The 23,179-nt window shown below is 43.1% G+C and overlaps 1 protein-coding gene and 2 pseudogenes across 1 annotated transcript; all 3 read right to left on the bottom strand.

Moving 5' to 3' along the window:
• Window positions 1-197: 197 nt before the first annotated feature.
• LOC136535448 (zinc finger CCCH domain-containing protein 62-like) lies at window positions 198-7,599 on the bottom strand (annotated as a pseudogene).
• A 1,375-nt stretch (window positions 7,600-8,974) lies between these two features.
• LOC136535447 (CDPK-related kinase 5-like) lies at window positions 8,975-13,320 on the bottom strand (annotated as a pseudogene).
• Window positions 13,321-20,177: 6,857 nt separating this feature from the next.
• On the bottom strand, window positions 20,178-20,841 carry LOC136535446 (patatin-like protein 1; the record flags this gene model as incomplete). Its single annotated transcript, XM_066527706.1, has 3 exons — window positions 20,178-20,252; window positions 20,395-20,556; window positions 20,664-20,841. Coding segments are annotated over 3 exons (415 nt in total), but the record flags the coding sequence as incomplete, so codon positions are not given.
• Window positions 20,842-23,179: the final 2,338 nt, after the last annotated feature.

Genomic DNA, 23,179 nt, shown 5'->3' with positions numbered 1-23,179 from the left:
TCATCGAATCTTGCGATACGTGCACGGAGCATTAAATGTAGACGAAAAAAAAACTAATTGCATAGTTTGGTTGGAAATCGCGAGACGAACGTTTTGAGCCTAATTAGTCCATGATTGAATACTAATTACCAAATAAAAACGAAAGTGCTACAGTAGCCAAAATCCCAAACTTCACCCAAATAAACAAGAGCTAAGAGGCAAATGCAAGCTTTATTTCAAGATCACAAGATGAAACAATGTTCTGGCCTCTGCACATTATGTAAGAGGCAAATGCTACATACTCATAACAATGAAATGGAATAATGGAAATAAACCAAGACCACATGCCTTACCACCAATGCAATTATCAAAATGCAGCTGGCATCAACTAGACTGTCTTATCGACGGAAACCAGTACTCCCACTAGGATATCTTAAGTGTGGCACGACGTATGCTTCTTCTGGATGAGGATGGTACACAGTTTGTGGCATGTTGCCTGAAGGAAATGCTACCCTCTGTTGATTGGGTGGAAGTGCCCTGAAATATGCAGGCGCATGCACACCAGCCATTGCTCCATTTTGATGTTGGAGACCCATTGTAGCCTTGGGTAGTACATGTGGATGGCTGGCACTGGGGCGAGGCAGTAAAACGTGAGCAACTTCACGCAATTGAGTAGGCCATTGGGGCCTCTCAACACAAGCATTCTGTACTAAAACAAAATTTCCATGATTTGCTTCAACAAGCGCAGCTGGAGTTATGTGTCTTCCTTCTAATTGACTCTGTGTGCCACCAATTCTGTTCCACCCAGAACCAGTCGTCCTTTTGTTCATCCCAACTTTTGAGCTAGATGGGCCCTTGTTAAGAGGCTCAACGTGACAGTTTTTCTGAAAGGTAGCATGACTCTTCTCCCTGTTGTCATTGCATAGAGAACTGTTATGGCCAGTAGAAATGTTCTTATCTTGGCAGGCACGATTTTTCTTTGCCCTCCTACCACCAGTGGCTTTTTTCCCAGAAGGCACTTGGGACCCTTCTTTCTTAGATCTTTTATTAGGCAGATCAAACTTGGAGGATTGTGCAGGTCGTTTTTTGCCTTTATCCAATTCAATAATATTGGATTGGCAGCGAGGCCTTTCAGATCGAGACTTGTGCTTTTCTTTGTCCAATTTTTTCTTGCCTTTAAGAGCTATAGGAAAGACAAAAAAATGGAATAGAAACTGTTAGGTAGAACAAACACAGAACTGAAGAAAACGAGATTGAGTAAAATCGTCATTAAGTGTTGCAGCTTGACTCAATGGCTTAACAAAACAAGGCAATAGAGACCCGGAGCTCATATGTTCTGCTAAGTCGACAATACCATGCATGAGTTGTTCCAGGAATCTAGAAAGATGTAATGTTCCTTAGAAGAAGTCTATGAATACAACTTTTCTTCTTGAACTCAGGGAGCCTAGAAATTAAACATGTTATTCATTTTACTGCCCATGCTGTTCTCCAGCCCTGTGATTCAGAATTTTAATTGATTCCATATGAGATACAGCTGCCTACTAATATTCCATATCATGAGTTGTAAAGGTTCCAATGCCAGTTAATACATCAACCCAAACATTAAATTTTACTTCCTAATAATATTAAATACTCCTATAACTAAAAAATGTTCACATGTAACTATCCCACTGTAGTTTTGTGCAAAATGACAAAACTCATTATAAACTAGTAGCAAGGTATTAACACCAAACAAGAAATCTATAACCTGTCACATTTGATGAACGTGATTAAATACGAACTTAAATATGCAATACCATCAATCAGTAACAGTGGCATGAGATTTCAAACAAGTATGACAAGAAGACCAAGTTCAGCATTAAATTAATGCAGAGATTGCGCAAACAATCTTGAGAATGGAAATTACTGTTTCCAGCAGAATTAGGTCTCTTCAAAGCACGAACACGCCTTGCTTCGTCCCCTCTGTTGTGCTTCTCTTCTAGAACCTTCAGCCTTTCTACTTCATTTGCCCAAGGCTAGATATAAGAGAAATAAATGATGTGAAGTTCAAAATCACACAAGGCCATCCCATGGACAATGTTGGTATACAAACCATCATTTGAGAAATGTGTAGATACCCTCAAATATGAGAATTGCATAAAACCGATACTACATCCCAGTTCTATTGATAAACGACTAGGGGGAGAGAATATGAATAAAAAACACAGTTTGGGAAATGTGGAGATAGTCATCTTGGATATCTGACAGGATGCATTCGTATTCATGAAAAATGCTTCTTTTATTTTAGAAACATAGAGTTCCCAGTATTTCCATTACTGTATACAGAGCACACAGACTGATAGAAAAAGAACTGTAAATATGAACCTCCAATGTACAGCCAGTACTGATGCTGGACAGTTGAATTACCCTATTACATTTGAGAATGAGAATTGTATCATCACACTGGTTACAACTCCTGAAGAAGATCTGAGTGTTTCTTATTATATAAAAGACTAGCAGAAAGAACACGAAGTGACAGGTAGAAAACAGAGTAACAATACGGAGAGCTCTTGTTACCTGACGAAAAGTCACCATTCTATATAGGTTGCGCCCTTTGACAAGCAACAGATGCAAAGGTGGTAATTTCCCAGCTCCTTTGCTCCAAAACACTTGAATCTATTGAATCGAACAAGTAATGTAGTCTGTAAATGATCACAAGACTCAAATGACACAGTAGTACAAAACTGTTGAATCAAACTTTACCGTGAAAGTGTGTTGCTGCTTTTGTTTACCATAGCTTTCCTTGATGACTTTGCCAGCTACTATACGCTTACCTATGCATTTTGCATGCCTTTTTCCACTGTCAAAGTTATCCGAATGGAAGTTTAGGTTACTATTTCAAAGAGGCTGTTAGATTAGACTATGCAAATGCAGATGGCTACCTCTTCTCGTACACCTTCTGTTTGAATAAGACGGCATCATCCTTACAAACATCACCTGCGCTGAGTATGATTATTGCCATGGATAATTTGCTATGCAGTTAAATGAGAGTTTATTTCCAACTAAGAACACACCTTTACAGTTGATACAGAAGGATGACCGAGGATAAATTCTCTCAGGGTCCCCATCTTTGAACCTATAAGATACGGGTAATAAATATTACATGTGTCAATCCGTGTCAAGTTCTGAAAAATGTCGCAACGCTACAACATCTAGGCACATCAAATTTGAGCTCAAGGAGGAGCTGCAAAGGATTGATAAGCAAGCTGAAGTTAGAGATCTGTTGCCTCAGGAGTGGGAACATAGATATGCTGTCGAAAGGGATTTAGAACAAGTCTATCTGATGGAAGAGAGCTACTGGAAGCACTGGCTTCTGGCAGGAGACTCCAATACTAAATTCTTTCATCATTTTGCTAATGGGAGAAGAAGGAAGGGATCAATCTTCTCTATGGAATCTGAGCAAGGACAGTTAACAAATCAGGATGACATTATGACTCACATAGTTCAGTTTTACAAACTGTTGTTTGGGGGAGTGGATGATAGACAGATTAGACTGAAATCTAATTTTTGGTCTGAAGATAGAAAAGTGACTGATGCAAATTGTCAACAACTGGTGAAAGCTTTCACCATGGAGGAGATTAAGCAAGCAGTTTTTTATATGAAACAAGATGCTGCACCAGGACCCAATGGATATGGGGCTAGTTTTTTCCAACAATTCTGGGATAAGATCAAAGACAACTACTACAAAATGTTTGTAGACTTCTACAATGGCGATTTGGACATTAAAAGATTGAATTATGGAGTGATCACTTTAGTCCCCAAAGTCAAAGATGCAGCTACTATCAAGCAATATAGGCCTCTGTCTGCTGAATGTGGATTATAAAGTTTTCACTAAGGTTCTCACAGGCAGGCTCACCCCAGTAGCCAAGGAGGTTATTGGTCCTAATCAAACTGGGTTTATTCAAGAGAGAAACATATTAGAAGGAGTGGTTATTCTTCATGAAGTATTACATGAGCTGAGCCACAAGAAAAAGCAGGGCTTAATTCTAAAAATAGACTTTGAGAAGGCCTATGATAGGGTGAGATGGGACTTCCTTGAAGAAGTTTTAAAAGGGAAAGGTTTCCCCGTTAGGTGGATTAATTGGGTAATGCAAACTGTCAAGGGGGGACAGGTTTGTGTCAATGTTAATGGCACTAGGGGACCTTACTTCAGAACTTTGAGAGGGCTAAGACAGGGAGACCCCCTATCTCCCCTTCTATTTAACCTAGCTGCTGATTCTCTAAGTGCTATGTTGGACAAGGCTGTCAACAGGCACTTGATCAAGGGAGTGGTGAGCATTTGATCCCAGGTGGTATTTCACACATTCAGTATGCAGATGATGCTGTAATAGTGATAGATGGGTCAGACAGCACAATTACAAAACTGAAAGTGATCCTATATTGTTTTGAGTGGTTATCTGGTTTAAAGATCAACTATCATAAGAGTGAAGTGATCCTCTTTGGGTTTAGTCAGGAAGAGAAAGAAAGGAAAGCCAACATGTTAAACTGCAGGTTGGGAGAATTGCCAATGAAGTATTTGGGCATACCAATATCTGACATGGTGTTAGGTATTCTTGCCTTCCAAGGGATTCTTAACAAGATGATCAAACGCTTAGATCCCTGGAAAGGCAAGTACATGACCTCAGGGGGGAAACTAATTCAGACTAATACTTGTTTGAGTAGCCTGCCCATGTATGTTATGGGTTTTTATTTTCTGCCAAAGGGTCTCCATTCAAAGATGGATACAATCAGATCTAAATTCTTTTGGAGAGGAGCAGATGACATCTTCAAATATCATACGGCAAAATGGGTGTCAGTTTGTAAGCCCAAAATACATGGTGGATTAGGGATTATAAACACTGAAATCATGAACCAGTGTCTCTTAACCAAATGGATTTGGAAAATTGAGGCTGGGTCAGAGGAGCTGTGGTGTAAATTACTCAGAGCCAAGTATATGCATTCAGGCAATTTTTTTTGCTCTAATCAAAAGGGGTCATCTCAGTTTTGGAAAGGACTGCATAAAGTAAAACATTTATTCAAGTGGGGCGCAGAATACAAGGTTTGTAGAGGGGATAAGATCAGATTTTGGCATGACTCGTGGGTTGGGGACATGCCACTGAAAATTCAGTTTGCATCTTTGTATGAGATCAATGAAAATCAGCAAGATCTGGTGAGTGACATTTGGGATGGTGATGAGTGGGACTTAACCTTTAGAAGGAATCTGCAAGGAATTTGGATTGAGGAATGGACAGCGCTACAACAGATTCTAGAGGGTGTTCAGTTCGATTCTACTAAGGAAGATTCAGTAAAATGGGTGCTTGATAAATCAAATCAATACACTACCAAATCTTTATATCACTTAATAACTCATGGGGGGCTTAGAGACCAGTTATGTATTATGATTTGGAAGAGCAAAATTCCGCTTAAAATCAAAGTTTTTCTTTGGCAAATGTTTCATGACAAATTACAGGCTGCAGTAGCACTGAAAAAGAGAGGGTGGCAGGGGAGCCCCTCTGTGTGTCTGCGGCAAACCTGAAACTGTTAACCACATATTTTTTGAGTGTTACTTTTCACAGTACTTGTGGTGTTGTATTAGAGATGCTTTTGGGTGGCATGATTTTCCAACGTCAAAACATAATTTCCTGTATGATTGGATGCCAAGGAGGCTGGGAGTCCCTCGGAGACTAGTGTTATTTTTCTTTGCAGCCCTAACCTGGGCAATATGGAAAAATAGGAACAAGATGGCTATTCAGAAAGTTTTTCCTTCAAATCCTGATGTGGTACTTTACAACGCAATCACCTTTCTGCAGATGTGGAGAGAGCTTATGAAGGACGCCAACAAGATACATTTGTCTAAGATGGTGGAGGGCCTAGAGACATGGATCAGCAAGCACGATCGGCTTCAAACTTTTAATTCAGATGTTGCTATCCTGTTATAGCGTTTCGTCCCTGTCTAGACCTTTAAGTAGTGTGGCATGGATGCTATCTGTTTTGTCTTTTCGCGTTATCGTAAACTGGTATCACCAGTATGTAAAACTCTTATTGCTTTCTTAAAAGCAGAGGTAATCTCCTTTCAAAAAAAAATCACCTAGGTGAACCCTCTGTGCATAACAAAGCCAGGTAAAAATAAAAATAAAAATAAAAGATATTGAGAACAAACAAATGACACAGGAACTAGTGTTCTCTTAAATTGAAGTCTGACTAAACGAGCATCAAATGGCTGAATATACTCAGAAGTGGGAAAGATCTATCATATCTAACCTCCAGTGGAGCACTATTCTGTCCACACAAGTGTCTATGCCCCCAGTTTGGCTAAGACCATTCTTCTTCAAATATATCTTGCACTCCGCCAACTTTAAACCCTCCAGACTCTTCCCACCTACAGGAAAATCCTGCCTTTCAGTTCATGTAGGAAGAAAACAGCATAGAACAAATGATCCAATTCTGTTCGTTCCTGAAACCCACTGAAGTAAACCGAAATTAGCAGTATTATTACAAGACATGCTCAACTTAGTCTCGAACATGACAAGGATTGCATCTAGCTCCGTTTGAAAACCAATTTACATTGGATGTATTTTGAGCTGTCAATAAGAAAAAATAAATTATGGTTCGATAGAACAGCTGTAGGAGCGGAAGCAGAAACAAAAAGTGACTGACATGAGCTACCAGTAGTAGCAACAATCTACGGCCTACCAAGCAGCTAGAGATAAGCACACAATCCCCGAAGCCAAACATCAATTAGCATGTTCCTTCTAGTTTCTGTCGCACACACAGTGTAACAATTTTGGGGGTCATACTTCCTTAAGATGTCTAAACTGTTTCTGTTGCACATCACTAGAATGGATACATACATAAGCTTCAAAAACTAGTCAGATGAAGTATCTGTAAATTTATCTTGTCATCGGACGATCAGATTGGCACGCTGCAGCTGCATTAAATCATAGAACCACACGAGTGATGCTAAATTTTTAATGCCCCCAAACAGCTCTGCTTAGTTCTCTACGTGCACCTAATCCCGTTCCAACTTCCACACTTCCCCCGTTCGAGATTGTCACCTAAACGCCTACATGTAACTTACTTCTGAATATCTGATGAACAGTCTAACAGCAACCCATTAAAACGAGATAGAGGGGATCGAGGATATTACTGCTGAGGAGACTAGTGATTTTGTTGCAGGCGACCTCGCTCCGATCCAGCGCCCAATTGCTCAACCTCAGCCTCAGCATCCGCCTCCGCCTCCGATTCCTCCTCGCTTTCCTCGCCGCTGCCATCCCCATCACCGGCCTCGCTGTCGCTGTCGCTGATGTCGACAAAGTCCTCGTCGCTCGTATCCTCCTCTTCCTCCGATTCTGAATCCTCCTCATCCTCCGACCTTGACTCTGACCCCGCTTCGGAATCAGAGGATATGTCGATCGGCGCAACGCGCCCCTCCTCCTCCACCTCCACCTGCACCACCGCCGCGGCGGCGGCGCGCCTACGCGTTACCGGCATCCCGCAGCTCAAGTGGAGAAGCCTTTGCCTCCTCCTCGCCCCCCTCCGATTGCCTCCTGCCCCCGCCCTGTTCGCTTTGGAATGGAATGGGGCAGATTGCGGCGTGGTGAAAACGTTTTGTCTCTCTGTCGCGAGCAGAGCAGGTTTCCCTTCGAAGTTCAAAACGTTAGCCGTGGGGGGATTTCACTCTTCTTTCGAATTTCGAAATCCAGATTTCAAAGCTCAAGGACATTTGAATCGGCGTGTTCGACGCATAATGGACGGCTCAGATGAGAGGAATAATAGATCGTCACCAATGCTTTCAAACAGGGGGGGGGGGGGGGGGGGGGGGGGGGGAAGCAAAATCAATAAAAAAAACTATTTAATGACTACTCCATTGCAAATATAATCCACTCTAGATTTATCATTATAAGTCAAGCTTCTCTAATTTTGATGAAGTTTTAGAAAAAAAAAACAAAATATATTGACACCTATAATTCAAATAAATGCACTTTTGAGATATATTTTATGGAGAGTTTAATGAAACTAATTTGATGTTGTAGGTGTCACCTGCACTTTTCAATAAATTGGGTCAAATTTGGAGAAATTTGCCTTATGACAGCTAAAAATGGACTATAAATTGAAACAAATGGAGTAAATTTTTCATTTATTATAATTACAAATAAGCCATGAACATTGGCATGGCTTAGCAACATAGTATGTACAAGCACTGATTTCTGGCGCTAAGGGTGAAACATGGTAAAAAGAAGAATGTTATGAATATTTTTATATAAATAAATTCTGAAATTCTAAAAAAAAGAAATAAAATCATTTCCTCTTATGTCTTGTCAAAATTAATACAATCTTATTGCCATATTCCATATCATTCTAAACATTTTCATGTATTCAGTAAAAAGTAATACTTATTTTATCGCACATATTCCAGTTTATTCTAAGATTTAGAACCTAGAATCAATTAGAGGTTGCAAATTGACACGCTAATATTCTGAGATTCAAAAAATGGCACAGCTCCATCTCATCAATATATACACGAAGAGAACCTGACGTACCACATAACGATCACGCACATTCATCTGTCGGTACAATGACATAGTGACAATGACAGTAAGTGATATGCCCATGCTCCAAACGCCAACCTGGTGAGTGGTGACTGCAGCTAACTTGCTCCAGTTCCAGGAAAGAAGCATTACAAAGTTCCCAAAATCACAACAGAAGATGACGCCTAATCTAAGACTGTTAGAAACATCACATGTTGCAAACATGGGTTAGATTTCCTTTTTCTATCGGCTAAATGATCAGTAGGCAGGCAACAACAAGCATAACTCTATACTCAAATTAGTGACAGATCAGGTGCTGACTAGAACTCAAACACCCTTGATATGCAAGCTCCAAGCGACGGTTTCTTTAGCCCTGTAATTTGCCTGTGAACCAAGTCGACAGGGGCAGGGCGGTGTAAACATGCGCTGTCGTTAGAGATTATCAACAGCTATCTCATCTTTGACAGGGACCTGCTGGACATGCCATGCAACAACTTGACAAATCCAAGAAAAGCTCAATTTCCCATCCGTATTGCCTGATCCAATCTTGTAGAACGACATGCAGTGGCACTGAAGGGCTGAGGCCCAATTCCTGAGAGAACAAGTAAACTTCATTGATAATGAAATACTCCATAGCATGTAGTAACTAATATGTCCGGAAATATTGGAAGGTCCACCAAACTGATCTGCTAGAAAGAGAACAGGGGGAAGATCACGTACAGAAGCTAATTCATCTATTACAATAGCTCGGTTGCCTTCCTTCTCAAAATGTTCATAAGCAGATCGCGCATGTTGCTCCCATCTATCCAATGCTTCAAGCTGATGCACACTAACTGCTGCTGCACAGAATTCTTGGAAGTCCATTCTTCTGTACTGAAGGGCGCTCAACTGAAAAGAATATCCAGTTATAGAGTCAGACAGTGGTACAGTTTCTGTAATGAACAAAACGGTGTCATAAGATCAAACAAATGTACCGAAACAAGGAATCTCTTGAACTCGGGATTCCTTCATTGCATCAGTAGCTTCTCTCGTTAAGGCCTAAACAGTGTGAAGCAACAGGAGTCATTAAGTTTACACAAGCTAATGAGGACAGACTTAACCAGCCTGGAATTAGGTGTAGCTATGAGCTAACCATTCTGATATTGTCAAGAGTGATGCATCCATTTCTGTCTGGTTCCAATAAAGAAAACTGTGCTTTCAGATAGAAAAGCTCGTCAACTGTTAAGGTCTTTGATAGAGCCTGTAGCAGTTCAATATACATCAAGCACTGCAGATTGCTGGCATTAGAAAGAACAGTAATGATATACTACCTTGCCCCAAAAAAGAATGTCACACTAGCTTTGTTCTAAGTCAAACTTTTTCAAGTTTCACCTAGTTTATAGAGAAGATTATGAACACTTCTGACACCAAAAGGTATACTATGAAAATATATTTCATGATGAATCTAATGGTGCTTATATGGTAATATAAATATTGATTAATTGGTATTTTCTTGTATAAACTTGGCCAAACAAAGGTAGCTTCACTAGGACAAAAATAGGAAGACCATTCTTAGTAAGCTTGTTAGCACAACATTGATTTTCAAATGAAAGTATTGGCGACAGAGTCATCCAAGCACCTTTTTTTCGTTTCTTGAACTAATAAATCAAGGGCAATATACCCTAAAATGTTGCCCAACCTAGCTAAACCACACAGTATGCATAAAAAATTCCTGACAAGTTTACCATAAAAGAAATGTACTACCATGCATTACTCAACAATATTTAACAGGAATTCATCAACCAACTCTAAACAAAAAATAGTATAAAGCACAACCCTTAAAGCCTTCAGTAGAACAAACTTGAGGTAAGATAAGTGCCAATTGCCAAACTGAAGAGGCATCATTATAAACCATGAAAACAAAAATTTGAAGTACTCACCCTCGAGCGGCTTTCCGTAAAGATGAGGAACGAATATAAGCTTTGATAGGTCGGAATATAAGGATGTCCAATGGCAGCTTAATGTCATTATAATTTCTGATCCACGGATGACCTAGAAAAAAACATGAATACTCACAACAAGGCAATATTCAATAGAAGCCATCAGGATAAATGAACGGAAACATACTAAAGCCTGAGCTGCAGTCATCCTTCGACGTGGATCCTTGCACAGCAATCGCTTGACAAAATCCATTGCTTCCGGAGTCAGAGAAGGCCATGGTGCCTCATTGTAACTAGGATCAGCTTTGAGCACCGAACGGAATATGCCAGATTCAGTGCGTGCCCAAAATGGACGACTGCCGCAAAGAAGGATAATGCAATTACACCTATACTCCAGACATCAGCTTCTGTGCTATAGCATCTATGCAGAACTTCTGGAGCAACATAATAAGCACTTCCAACAATGTCATTGAGCCTCTCATCTGCCATAAAATATTAGAACCACATATTCAAGATCTTTTTGCCTGTGAATACTACAATCCTTTTTGGCCCAGACAATTAGAGACCAATAAAATTTATATAGAAAATAACACAGATTGACCAGTACAAAGTATACCTGGCTTTACAAAGTCTGATAAGCCAAAATCGATGGCCTTAAGATGGGAATTCTCGTCTTTTGATGTAAAAAGAAAATTCTGAAAAACAGGTATTATATTTTTTAGAAGTCATGATAAAGTAAACAATGGAAACACTAAAATTACAGTATAAAGTAAGACATGCTTAGTTTACTAGTGCTATGGTAATTGTAAAGTTCTAGACTACAGAAAGTAGAAGTTAGTATTTCCTAAACCTGCTTAAATCATGGAATTTGCACTAACTGTAGAGATGCAGAAAAACACATCACCTCTGGTTTGAGATCTCGATGAACCACTCCTTGAATGTGGCAAAAAGCAACAACATTTAATATTTGCACCAGGACAGCTTTTGCATCATCCTCAGAGTACTTCCCACCTCTTAAGTCCAATGCAAAACATCAGTTCTACTGAAGCACGTATTTTGATCTGTTGTTTCGATTTTTATGTTCACTTTAACTTACCTGGAAAGTATTCTGTCAAGTAGCTCTCCACCTTCGCACAACCTACACAACAGGATTTTAAATTAATAAACATGAATCTTTAAAGAACAAAGCATGGATTGCATGCTAAATATAGAAAAGGAACTATCCGAGGACCATCAGCAGCAGGGTATAAAACGTAAATATAAATGCGAAGCAAAGTGTTACTTAGAAAAGAAGGGGAAAACTGTAGTTGTGAGTGTTAATAGTTGTGAGTGCCAATGATGAGGTATAATAACACACTACATATGTATGCTATGGAGGTCAGCCTCATAGAATATGAAACATCAAGTAAAAGGAAAAACTATAATTTCTCAGGTCATGGAAACTTACTCCATTATTATATATACGTTGTCATTGTCCTCATAGGCATCATAGAATTGGACCAAGTTTTTGTTTCCTGCCAAAGCTTTCAATATTTTAACCTCCCTTCGGACATCCTCTATAGCAATGGATGTAGTCATCTGAGAAAACAAAAACAGCAAGCAGTGGGTGTTGTTAAAAGATGATCAAGTAAGGAGCCAAGTTCAGACGAAGACCAACTGTGTATTTTTCTGGTACCAGAATGGAGCTTAAATCAGTTTGCACAAAAGATATGATAGAACAATAATGCCAAGTGACTGAAGTCTTCTGGATCGGTAGTTGCAAAGCATCAGATGTAAGTTTCCCAGTAACAAATAATGTCCGATCTATTTGTATCTTATCATTAGAGACTAGAGTAGGCACATTTGCAGCGGAAAGTCCTACGATATGCTAATATGCTACCCAGTACCCAAAAAGGCAGAATGCACAGAACAACAAGCAACCATCCTCACGGAGTCACGAGCATGAAGTAGGGTGTTTGCAATCCAGAATGCGGAACAGAACCATATAATGTCACCACAGAATCCTATGAATATTTTGTATTTTGTTCGAAATCAGTATTCTCAAGGCAGCAATCAGCAAATCGACAACACCTAAAAATTTCCACATGGTAAAAAAAAAATCCAGAAAAACAGCATGTGTCTGGTGTCTCAAGATTCAGCATATTACACATCAAAACAAAGTGCCAGAGTAGGGCATTGCGAAAGCTGCACATCACCTTTGCTTTGGGGATGACCTTGATGGCGACGGACTCCCCTTTGCGCGCGCCCTTCTTAACCGTGGCAGCGCAGGTGTAGCCGAAGTGCCCCCGTCCGAACCTCGTCCCCCATGTCATACTTGGCTGCGAACCCCTTGTTGAACCCAACCCCTTGTCGAGGCCCCTGCCTCCGCTGCCACCCTCCCCCTCGCCGCCACCCCTCTTCGGGGATGGACGGCCGCGACGGGCCATGCCGCCTCGCGAGCGCCGCCCGGATGTGCTTGGCGGGCGACGGCGGCGGGAAGGGCAGCCGCAGGAGCCGCCTGGCCGGGGTGGTGGGCGCGGAGCCCGCGGGAGCGGGGGACTTGCGCGGCGACGCCGCGGAGCCGCCGAAGAGGTGGTGCGCGGGGCTCGGGCTCGGCGTGGAGAACGGGAAGAACGGGGACACCGCCCAGTGCTTCTTCCCGGGGGTGGCGGGGATCGCGTTGCCCGGGGGCGGGGTCGCCGGCGCCGCGTGCGGCGGCGAGCCGTCCGCGTCGTGGGTGAGCGGCTTAGCGTGGCACCCTCCCATGTATGTCGCGCGCCGGCCGTCGCGGGGGGTGGCGCTGCGTCCGGGATCTGGGAGGCGTTGCGACGGGAGCTAGCAGGAGGCCATGGCGGACGGAAAAGGGGAAGCCCGGAAGAGGGAGGGGGAGAGAGAGCTTTGGGGAGGGGGGAGGGAGTTGGCGAGTGGGGACTGCGGGGAGTGAAGCGAATTGAAACGGGGACGGTGGGAGAGGAAGTAAGGCAGCAAGCAAGGTGGCGACGCGGTCTGGGAGTGAGTGAGAGCGACTAGTGGAGCTGCCTGCCTTGGTGGCCGTTTTTTGGTGCCTTTTTCTCTTCTTTTCCCTTTTTTTTGTTTTTTTCTTTGGCTTTGGTTGCTTATGATGAGTTTATGTGAGTAGTGCTGCTTTTTTTTGTTGGCTTAGTGTTGATGACTGTGATTAGCTTTTCTCGTCAAAATGATCATGATTAACTTGTGAAATGAGTGGAGCATGGGGATTTCCATCTATTTATATATGAAAATGAACTTTGATTTCTTCAAGAGTTGGTTTTGGAGTTTTGTTTTACATACATTTGAAAAATGTGCTTGGATTGTTTTTTTTACAACAGCTTGGATTGTTGTTTCCGACTCCTTTCTTCAGAGGAATGTGAGGAGTTTTGATTAGTCCTTGTCATTGCTGTTGGTTTATTTGGCCTTTTGTTGGATGTGGGCATGTGATTATTGGAAAAGTAGATATGTACATGTGATCATGCTCTTTATAGGAGAGAAAAAAAAGGAAGCATGTATATAGCGGTGTATATAGGGGTGTGATTGGTAGGTCGAATCGGGCTGCCGCATCGTTTTGATGTCTGACCTCATTCATGCGCTGTGTTTGGTTACCCTCCCTCGCACCTTTCGCCTGTATCTTTTCATTCATCTGCCCTCCTCCATCCTGCCACGACTTAATCTTCTCAATTTCCACTTCCCTCTCCATACAGGATGGCTTGATTCAGGCATGGCGCAGGGATCCATGTGTCATACACTCAAAACTCTCGTCCATGCATGCAACCAAACATGATCTCATCTCATACTGGACCAACAACAAAGACAACCAAACACGACTGAATGCACGATTTGAGCATGCATCTCACCGTCCTGGACCGGCTCTCCATACCGGCTCTCCCTCACCAAAGCAACCAATCACGCCCATAGCGAGGACAAAGGTGGGAGAGAGGCAGATGCTAATGCTTAATTGGTCTCAAGAATTCCGTGTTGAATGGCAATAATATATAAAATGGGGGCCCTAAGTCATGCACTGTATGTCCATGTGCGTTTTATCCTTCGATCATTAAGATTCTCACTGGATTATTTGCGCCGACGAACCCACAAGAAAACAATTGCAAGGCGGAGAGATGCATCATGCATGCATGATAATATGATATTACATATAATCATACAGTCCTATGCATTACGCATGCAGCAAAAGGAATGTGCGAATTGACGTGTATGAGGATACTCCAATAGGCGGAGTATTTTCTTTTGTCATAAAAAATAAGCTTTTTTCTATGGTCATAAAAAATGTGTTGAAGTCGCTATTCGCAGCTGTATGGACGTTGTTGTATTATTGTACGCGAGTATGTGCCTCCATCCCTGCTGCGCCGTCAAGCAGCCATGTGTGTGTGTCTATATATATATATATAACAAGCTGGCTACAAAATAACTTATTCTATAGTTACTTTGAGTTACGATAATTACTATGTTAATTTATAAGATTATAGTAACTCTTACTGAGTGGTTTACTATAACATTATGATAAATATTCTCATGTATTATAGTAAGACAACTATCGTAAATATGTATTGACATTATTGTAAATTAGTATATAAAATTATCGTAAATGGAGGTGGCTACAGAATAATTTATTTTGTAGCTGGCTACTGAATATAGGGTAAAGCTATTCTGCAGCTGGCCATAGAATAACTTATTCTATAGTCACCTTGATTTACGATAATATTTGTACCAATTTACGATAATGAATATGCATTTTACGATACTCGTGTTACTACAAATCACGGTAATATTTACCATAATATTATAGTAAATCACCTAGTAAGGAGTTACTGTAGTCTTGTAAATTAGCATAGTAACTATCGTAACTTAAGGTGGCCACAGAATAAGTTATATATATATATATATATATATATATATACATATACATATACATATATATATTATACATATATATGTGTGTGTGTGGAAAAGCAGCTCAGAATATTCTGAATTGCGAATGAATATCCTGCCGTCAATGAGGTCATACGCACCGGTTCAAGTTTGGGATGTTTGTACGCGCTCGGTGTCTCGAGCAGGATGGTGAAATTCGAACATGAGGCTCATGCGTGCAGCTAGGGTACAGGGATATCGAAAGCAAACGCCATCGTTCGCATTCTACCGGCGTCTATTCTTCCACTTTGCTCCGTGCTAGCTAGAGGCGGAATTTCTACTACGCGACCGTCGCGCTAGAGCGCCACGGCGCGACCACCGCTCCCACGCGCCGTATGCAAGTCGGTTAGGTATTCTTGTAACTCAATTAGTTGGGCAGGTACAGTGGTACCAAGAAATTAGCTCCCGTGTCCATTTTATATTGATGGGAGTTAATAATGGTCCCAAATCTGGCACAGTTCACGGTCGGATTTTGGCGTAATGAGTGTCCCGGCTGATCGTTGCGAGGAAAAAATACTATTCTGACTTAAAAATACTGTACATGTGAACAGTGTTTCCCATGAGTGGGCTGGCCCAGCCCCAGCCGGCCAGCCAGTCGAACACTTGCCGGATATAGTTACTATACAAAAGTTCTGTTTTTTTTTTGTTGGTAAAGAATGCTGGACCCGAAGTCCTGATGAACTGTCAACTGTAGTATGTAACCCCACAGATACCGCTAGAGCTACACCCAACGCTCCATTTCGTTAGGCTGAATGGCTAATGGTGAGTACTATTACTCCGTACCAGCAGTAATCGGCATTTGCTAAGAGGAAGCTACAGTGCTGGTTGTATGCTGCAGCGGGAGCATCAAATCAAACAATCTTAAAGACGAACAGAATATCAGCTTTATCGGTGCAGAGCAAGCACAAGGCAAGGCCAGCAAGGCGTCAGCCTCATCTCATCTCGCACCACCGCCGAGACGAGGACGAGGGTCCACAGTCCACACGCAAAGAGAAAACACTCCTCCCGTCCTCTGGATGACCGAATGAGAATCCAGGAAGCAAGAACGATCGAGAGCGATGGTACTGGGCCTCGTTTAGATTGTAAATTTTTAATTTAGATACTGTAACACGTTTCGTTTGTATTTGATAAACTTTGTCCGATCATGGACTAACTAGGCTCAAAAGATTCGTCTCGTGATTTACAACCAAACTGTACAATTAGTTATTTTTTAGCTACATTTAATGCTCTATGCATGCGTCCAAAAATTGATGTGATGAAGAAAGAGTGAAAAAACTTGAATTTGAAGGTGATCTAAAACAATGGCCCTAGTACGACTACGGGCAGGGCAGGGCAGGAAGGCAAAGGATCTGGCGCTGGCAGTCTGGATGAGGAGTGAAGACAAATGAACTGGTTTCAGCTTGGCTTATTCTCACACTGTTAAATCATTCGAAATCAGTCAAAATTATCAACAGTGGATCAGTCGAACAGTAGCAAAGGAAGCTGGCAGTGGCAGGCATTTGGCTCTGCTCACGTGTACTGCCATGCCTGCCCGGCCTGTCGGGGAGCCGTCCGTGCTGCGCGCCGCAGGCAGCGCAGTTCGTTCGTTCGTTCTGGGCTTCTGGCTCTCTGCCGGACCGGCGACCACGACCAGCGCCCATCAACGGAACTGTCCAGATTCTGCTTCAGCACTACTGTCCGGCCGCAGAAACAGGTTAACGACGAAGACGCAAATCCTTGCCTCCAAGACGCAGTCCCTGTCCCGCAAAGATGGGCACGGCAACGGAACCGGAACCGAAATCGGAACGGCAGCGCCATCTGCGGTGCCCAGGCGCCCCGGAACCGATGTGGTTGGCGAAGGACAGCTGCATGCCGTGCGGTCTCCGGTCCGCTCAAACGCCCGCGCCCGCGGAGGAATGTTCGTCCACAAGAATTCGTTCCTTCGCAAGCTTCTGTTTCTACTAGAGGATAAGAGGACGACTAAAAAAACAGCATCTACAGGTCGTTTTTCGATGGATGAATTTATATATGAGACGAGACACGGGTCGGGGAGAAGAAGATATAACACGTAGTACTGTGCTCTGTATACGTAGCATACTGTATGAATGAATGAATGAGTACGAAGCACTGAGGACGGACCACATCCACAGAAGCTGCCACAAGCTAGCAGTGCACTGCAGCTCTCACAGGCTGGGGTCCGGGCCATGGCGGCAGCAGCGAGCAGCAGTGGTTTTATGGTAGCTTTCATTGCAGCTGCATCAATTGATTGCCAAAAGACTTGATTGCCAACCGCCAAGTACGAGAGCTCCTCTGCCTCTGCCCACCCGAGTGCCTGTTGCCTGGCCTGGCTTCCCAAACAGACCGCGGACGAGAGCAGCGGCACGGGCAGAAACGCGCGCGTACTGCGTCTGCCGTCTGCATCTGCATCGCCCGTCCTCACTCCCGCGGCCAGATGGCCAGACCGCACAGCGGCATTAACGCGAGCCGCCCCATCGTCGCTGTCGCGGCAGTTCATCGGCTTCACTTCGTGGTAAACGATTGTAAATTTTTAGCTAGAATAGTATTTTTCTCTCACACTAAATTAGCCAGCAAGTAATAATTCACGATAGATAGTTTCAGACCCAGCCGAACAGGCTGCACCAGAGCTGCCCCGCCCCGGCTCGATTCTGCTCACCGAGCCACCTAGCTCGCACGTCATCCGTGACTTGGAGGCATACTGTACGGGTTTCTCTGCTTGTGGCTGCACCTAGGCTGTGAGTGATTTGCGAAAACGCCCAATGGCTGTGAGACTGAGTAAGATACGGGGGAAGGAAGGGAGCAGGAGCGTGATGATGGCGCGAGCAGTTTCGTGGTGCGTGTCGTCGCATTTACGGTGCCTTTGACGAATTTGCGCCGTGCGGGGTGTCGACGTTGAATGCCGTGGAAGGACGGCTCGCGGACGAGGGAGCAACACGGAGATCGCTCCGGGTTTTTGCCATCCTCCGTGCGCCGCCGGGTACGTTCCGTGAATCCGTAGCAGCGCTGCCCCGCGCAGTGCTCGGGCTCGGACACAGGAGACGCCGAAGCACGGGCGCCGCTAGCAGGAACGGCCCGCACGAGGGTAGACCATAGCTGTTTGGTCTTTTTTCTCTCTCAAAATGGTGGGCCGGACTGCATCTGTGTCACGCGGGCCTGTTAAACATCGCCTCGGCCACCCGGCGTCTCGGCGTCAGGGCCTTCTGTTCTGACAGTTGCCATTAGAGGGTTGGATTAACGAGCATGCGTGTTGCTTTGGCTCGGTTTGGTTCAACTAGTATAGAGCTAACAAGCTTTTCGTCTCTCTGGTACACTGGTGGTGGAGCCAGACAGATAACTGGCGCTAGATTGACTGAAAACGGATGGAACCCCCCGGCACGTTGGAACCATTTTGAGAAAAGTACTCTCTTAGAATTATACGGTCAAGGCTATGTTGGAACCCCGGCAAAACCAACCCTCTTGTGCTTTTCTCTCTTCAGAAAAGTGATACTCCCTCCCTCCCAGAAAGAATGTAAATCTCATTTTACGAAAGTCAAAGAATTTTGAATTTCACTAAGTTTATACAAAATATTATCTACATTTAGATCTTAATTAGATTTATTATGAAAATATATTTCATATTTAATCTAATGATACTTAATCCACATCATAAACATCAATACTTAATACATTTAGATCTCCAATTAGATTTATTATGAAAATATATTGAGTATTTTCCTTCTTGGGAAATATACACACATACTCACGCCCATGAGCATATCCACGAGATTAGACCAGCAACATTTGACATTGACGGAGTCATTGAAAGATAAAAAAAAATCTTTGTTGCCATGGACACGTCATTTACAATTGAACTGAATGAACAATGCGGTTTCTTACTTGATCGGGGAAATGATCAACAATTATTAGGGAACGGCTGGCTGACCGAGTGGTCGTGCAGGCTCAGTACCTCCCCTTGGGGTGGTCGGAGTTTGAGTCTCAAGGGACTCACTCTTTATTTGTGGTTTCAGCCGCAGTGACCAAGGGGAATAAAAAACTGTCTCTTCTGCCCACATCCAAAGCACAGGTCTGTGACCAGCCACCGCGGATTGAGTTTTTATCAACAATTATTACATTATTACATACACAAAAGTCAACCTTCAAAACCCGAGTCCCTGATCGAAAAGAAAACGTACCAGCAAAAAAAAACAAAAAAGAAAAGAAAACGTACGACAAGACAAGAGGCAGCCACTGCATGCATGGCCATTGCAAATTAATAATGCTTCACACACACACACACACTTGTGATCTTAGCTGAACCTCACAGACGTGAGGCGCACGCGCGCCCACATGATCTGATCACAATTCACAACGCGCTGCCTGGCTTGCCTTGACTCGACGATGTCCTCGCCTTCTTTTCATCGGAGAGCATTTTGGCGAAGCGGGTGAGCGCGTCGGCGTTGGTCCCTTCCTCAGGCACCGCCACGGGCTTCCCCGTCTCCATGTCCACCCTGCTCACCGTGCTGGCCAGCATCCTCTCCCCGATCCCGATCAGCTTCTTCATGTTCTCCCCGTGCCACGTCCACGGTCGCCTCCGTGCCTTTGAGAGAATCGTCCTGAATGCGGAGGTAGTTTTTCTCGCTGCGGAGCGCCTGGAAGAGGATGGAGACGTTGTAGTCGACGAGCGCGGCGCTGGAGTAGCTGAACATGTCGACGATGGGGGTGTAGCCCTCCTTGGTGTGCAGCCAGACAGGATGCCCATCCGGCGGCCTCCTTGGCCGTGTACATCGCCGCGGCCTTGGCCGAGCCGGTCCCGATGGAGATCACCAGGAACTTGTCGTAGTCAGTCGGCCCCCCCGGGAAGATCCTGCTTGTCCACGATCATCTTCCGGGTTATCTGGTTGATCGTCACCATTGTCTTCACGCACGCAAGTAAGCAGAAACAAGTTAAGATTATATAGTCAGGCATTGTTTATTGTTTATATATAATAACGATTGTCTCTTGTTTTGTCCACCAAAACCGTACCTAAACATGATGTGCACAACTAACTAACACTTACTGGGTTGTTGGCGGCGACGCCGCCATCGATGAGGTTGAAGTCGCGGGTGTTGCCGGCGTCGTCCCTGGTCTGGAAGAAGTGGGCGGGGAGGTACGTCGGCGCGGCTGACGTGCTGATGCAAACGTCCGAGAGGAGCGCGTTCTTCAGAGGCCGGCTCTGAGCCTGCACGCGTGCATGTACGCGGTTAACACGTCGATCATAGGAGTATATATCTATCCTATATAGATTCATGAATGAATAGCCTTGCATGATCGAACACCATCACATACATCGAAGGTGGAGAAGATGGTGGGCTGGAGGTTCTTGACGTCGAAGGCGGGGATGACGACGTTGGTGAGAGTCTCGTTCACCCTAGTAGCGCCAAGGAGGCTCTGAATCTTGGAGTGCAGGAACTCGCCGTCGTATTTCGGCCCCTTGAGCTCCAGCAACGTGTTTACAAAGTCTGGCCTGTGCAATCCACAATTAATGGATGAGAGAAAGCTTAGCATTACAACATACTACATCGTATCGATCAGTGTATCACCACTAATAAGCATGATTAGCTACTTTTTTCATAGCAATGAAAAGGGTTTTCCAGCCTCTGCATAACAGTTGTGCACGCAAATTCTGGTTCGTTATTGCAGCTAGCATCAAGCTGGAACAGTGAATATAAGATACCAAAAGTAACATGCTCCTACATGAATTATATAAGCCTGCATCATCTCAACGTCTGCCACAAACTCTGTTGTTAGGTCATCATCATCACCCATTCTTGGTCAACATGAACACTGCCGTACGCGTCGCCACAACTTTTCCTAATATAATGTTTTTGATCTTGTTAAGATCATCGCTATCATATTATCACTTGTACAACATCTTCGTAGATGAGCTCAATCCATCACATGCTGAAGCCATGAGAGAACTCTTTCCTGAACCTGGCAATGGACGGTGGTCGAGACGACGCGGCAACAGCCGTGCCTAGGCTCCTGGCACCAGCGGCACCTAGGTTGTTTAGTGCGTGAGTAGTAGCCTTCGATTTGGTACGCTAGGGAGGAACGGGAACATTGTAAATATCATGTAAATTTAAATTTTCTCGATCTTAATATAAAGATGCGCAAACTTTTTGCGTATTCGAAAAAAAACTCGCAACTATTGACGAACATGAAATGTTTGATCTTGTCAAGACTCAAGAACACTATCGTATATCTCGTGTGTGGTGTGTGTCTATATATATATATATATATATATATATATATATATATATATATAGAGAGAGAGAGAGAGAGAGAGAGAGAGAGAGAGGAGAGAGAGAGAGAGAGAGAGAGAGAGAGAGAGAGACGCGATCGTTACTTAGTAGTGGGTATTTTTAGTTATGAATTTGACCCTAATTAATCATCAACGGGGATAAGTGCTAAGCTCGACTGCTATTTTATATGACCCATATATACGACAATAATCAAAGCACAGGGGAGTGTAAGTGTGTAACGCAACCTGGTCAGAAGTCAGAACCACAGCGAAAAAAGAAGTGTTTTTATACATTGGAATCTCTCCTTACCCAACTTCGACTTATTTGATTAGTCAGCCCTGGCAACGTGCTTTGAAATAATGATTGAGTGTTTCTCTAAAAGTAAAGATATTATCCAAACCAATTATTGTTGATCGCCAACATCTCTATCTTTTGGTCCTACGTGCACTCGTCTCATATAGCTCCTCATTTAGGGTTTGTTCTGTTAATCCCCAATCTAAGGAGATAGAGTAGAGTGGGAGGAGGGATTTTCCTGGAAGCCCACGTGGGGCTTGGGGCCTGTTTAGTTCCACTCTAAAATGCCAAATTTTTCAAGATTTCCCGTCACATCGAATCTTTAGACGCATGCATGAAACATTAAATATAAATAAAAAATAAAACTAATTACACAGTTTAGACGAAATCTACGAGACGAATCTTTTAAAACCTAATTAGACTATGATTGGACACCATTTGTCAAATAACAACGAAAATGCTACAGTAGTATTTCGCCAAAAATTTCGGCATCCAAACGGTGCCTTTGGGAGCCCGTGCGGAGTGATGCTCGATCATGACACATGACTTTTTTTTCTCGGGGAGGCTCTCCCGTAGGTCCTGGGGGTGGGCAAGGTGTGCCACCGCCCTAGGCCTCATCCGAAGAGTAGTACATTAGTATGTACTCCCTCCATCCCAAATTGTAAGTCATTCCAAGAATTTTGGAGAGTCAAAGCATCTCAAGTTTGATCAAGTTTATATAATAAGATAATAACATTTATGATGCCAACTAAGTACCAATAGATTTTTTGTTAATTATATTTTTATAGTATATCTATTTGATGTCATAAATCTTTGTAATTTTTTTTATAATTTTGGTCAAACTTGAGAAGCTTTGACTCTCCAAGATTCTTGGAATGACTTACAATTTGGGATGGAGGGAGTATATGAATAAAAAAAAGTGTGTATATATGCATGTACGTGGGTAGCTGTGGCCTAGGTGCCCAACGCAAAAAGCTGAAACAACATCAAGATTGCGACTTTAATTATGCATGGAGAAATTAGATGAGATCAACATCAATAGTATAATAAATGATTTTGCATCTCGAAATGTTAGAAGAAATTGTTCAAAAAAAATGCCAAGTGCAAGTAAGTACTCTCACCATTCCCAAAAATGTAAATCTCGATTCTCGAGAAGTCAAACAATACCAAGTTTGACCAAATATGTATAAAAATACTCTCTTCGTTTCAAATTATAAAATATTTTGTTTTTCTAGATTTATTATATTTAAGATTCTTTTTCTATAA

Source organism: Miscanthus floridulus, unplaced genomic scaffold, assembly GCF_019320115.1.
Source record: "Miscanthus floridulus cultivar M001 unplaced genomic scaffold, ASM1932011v1 os_937, whole genome shotgun sequence".
NCBI classification, from domain to species: domain Eukaryota; kingdom Viridiplantae; phylum Streptophyta; class Magnoliopsida; order Poales; family Poaceae; genus Miscanthus; species Miscanthus floridulus.
Note: the sequence above shows the minus strand (reverse complement) of the source record. Positions and strands in the feature narration are given on the sequence as shown.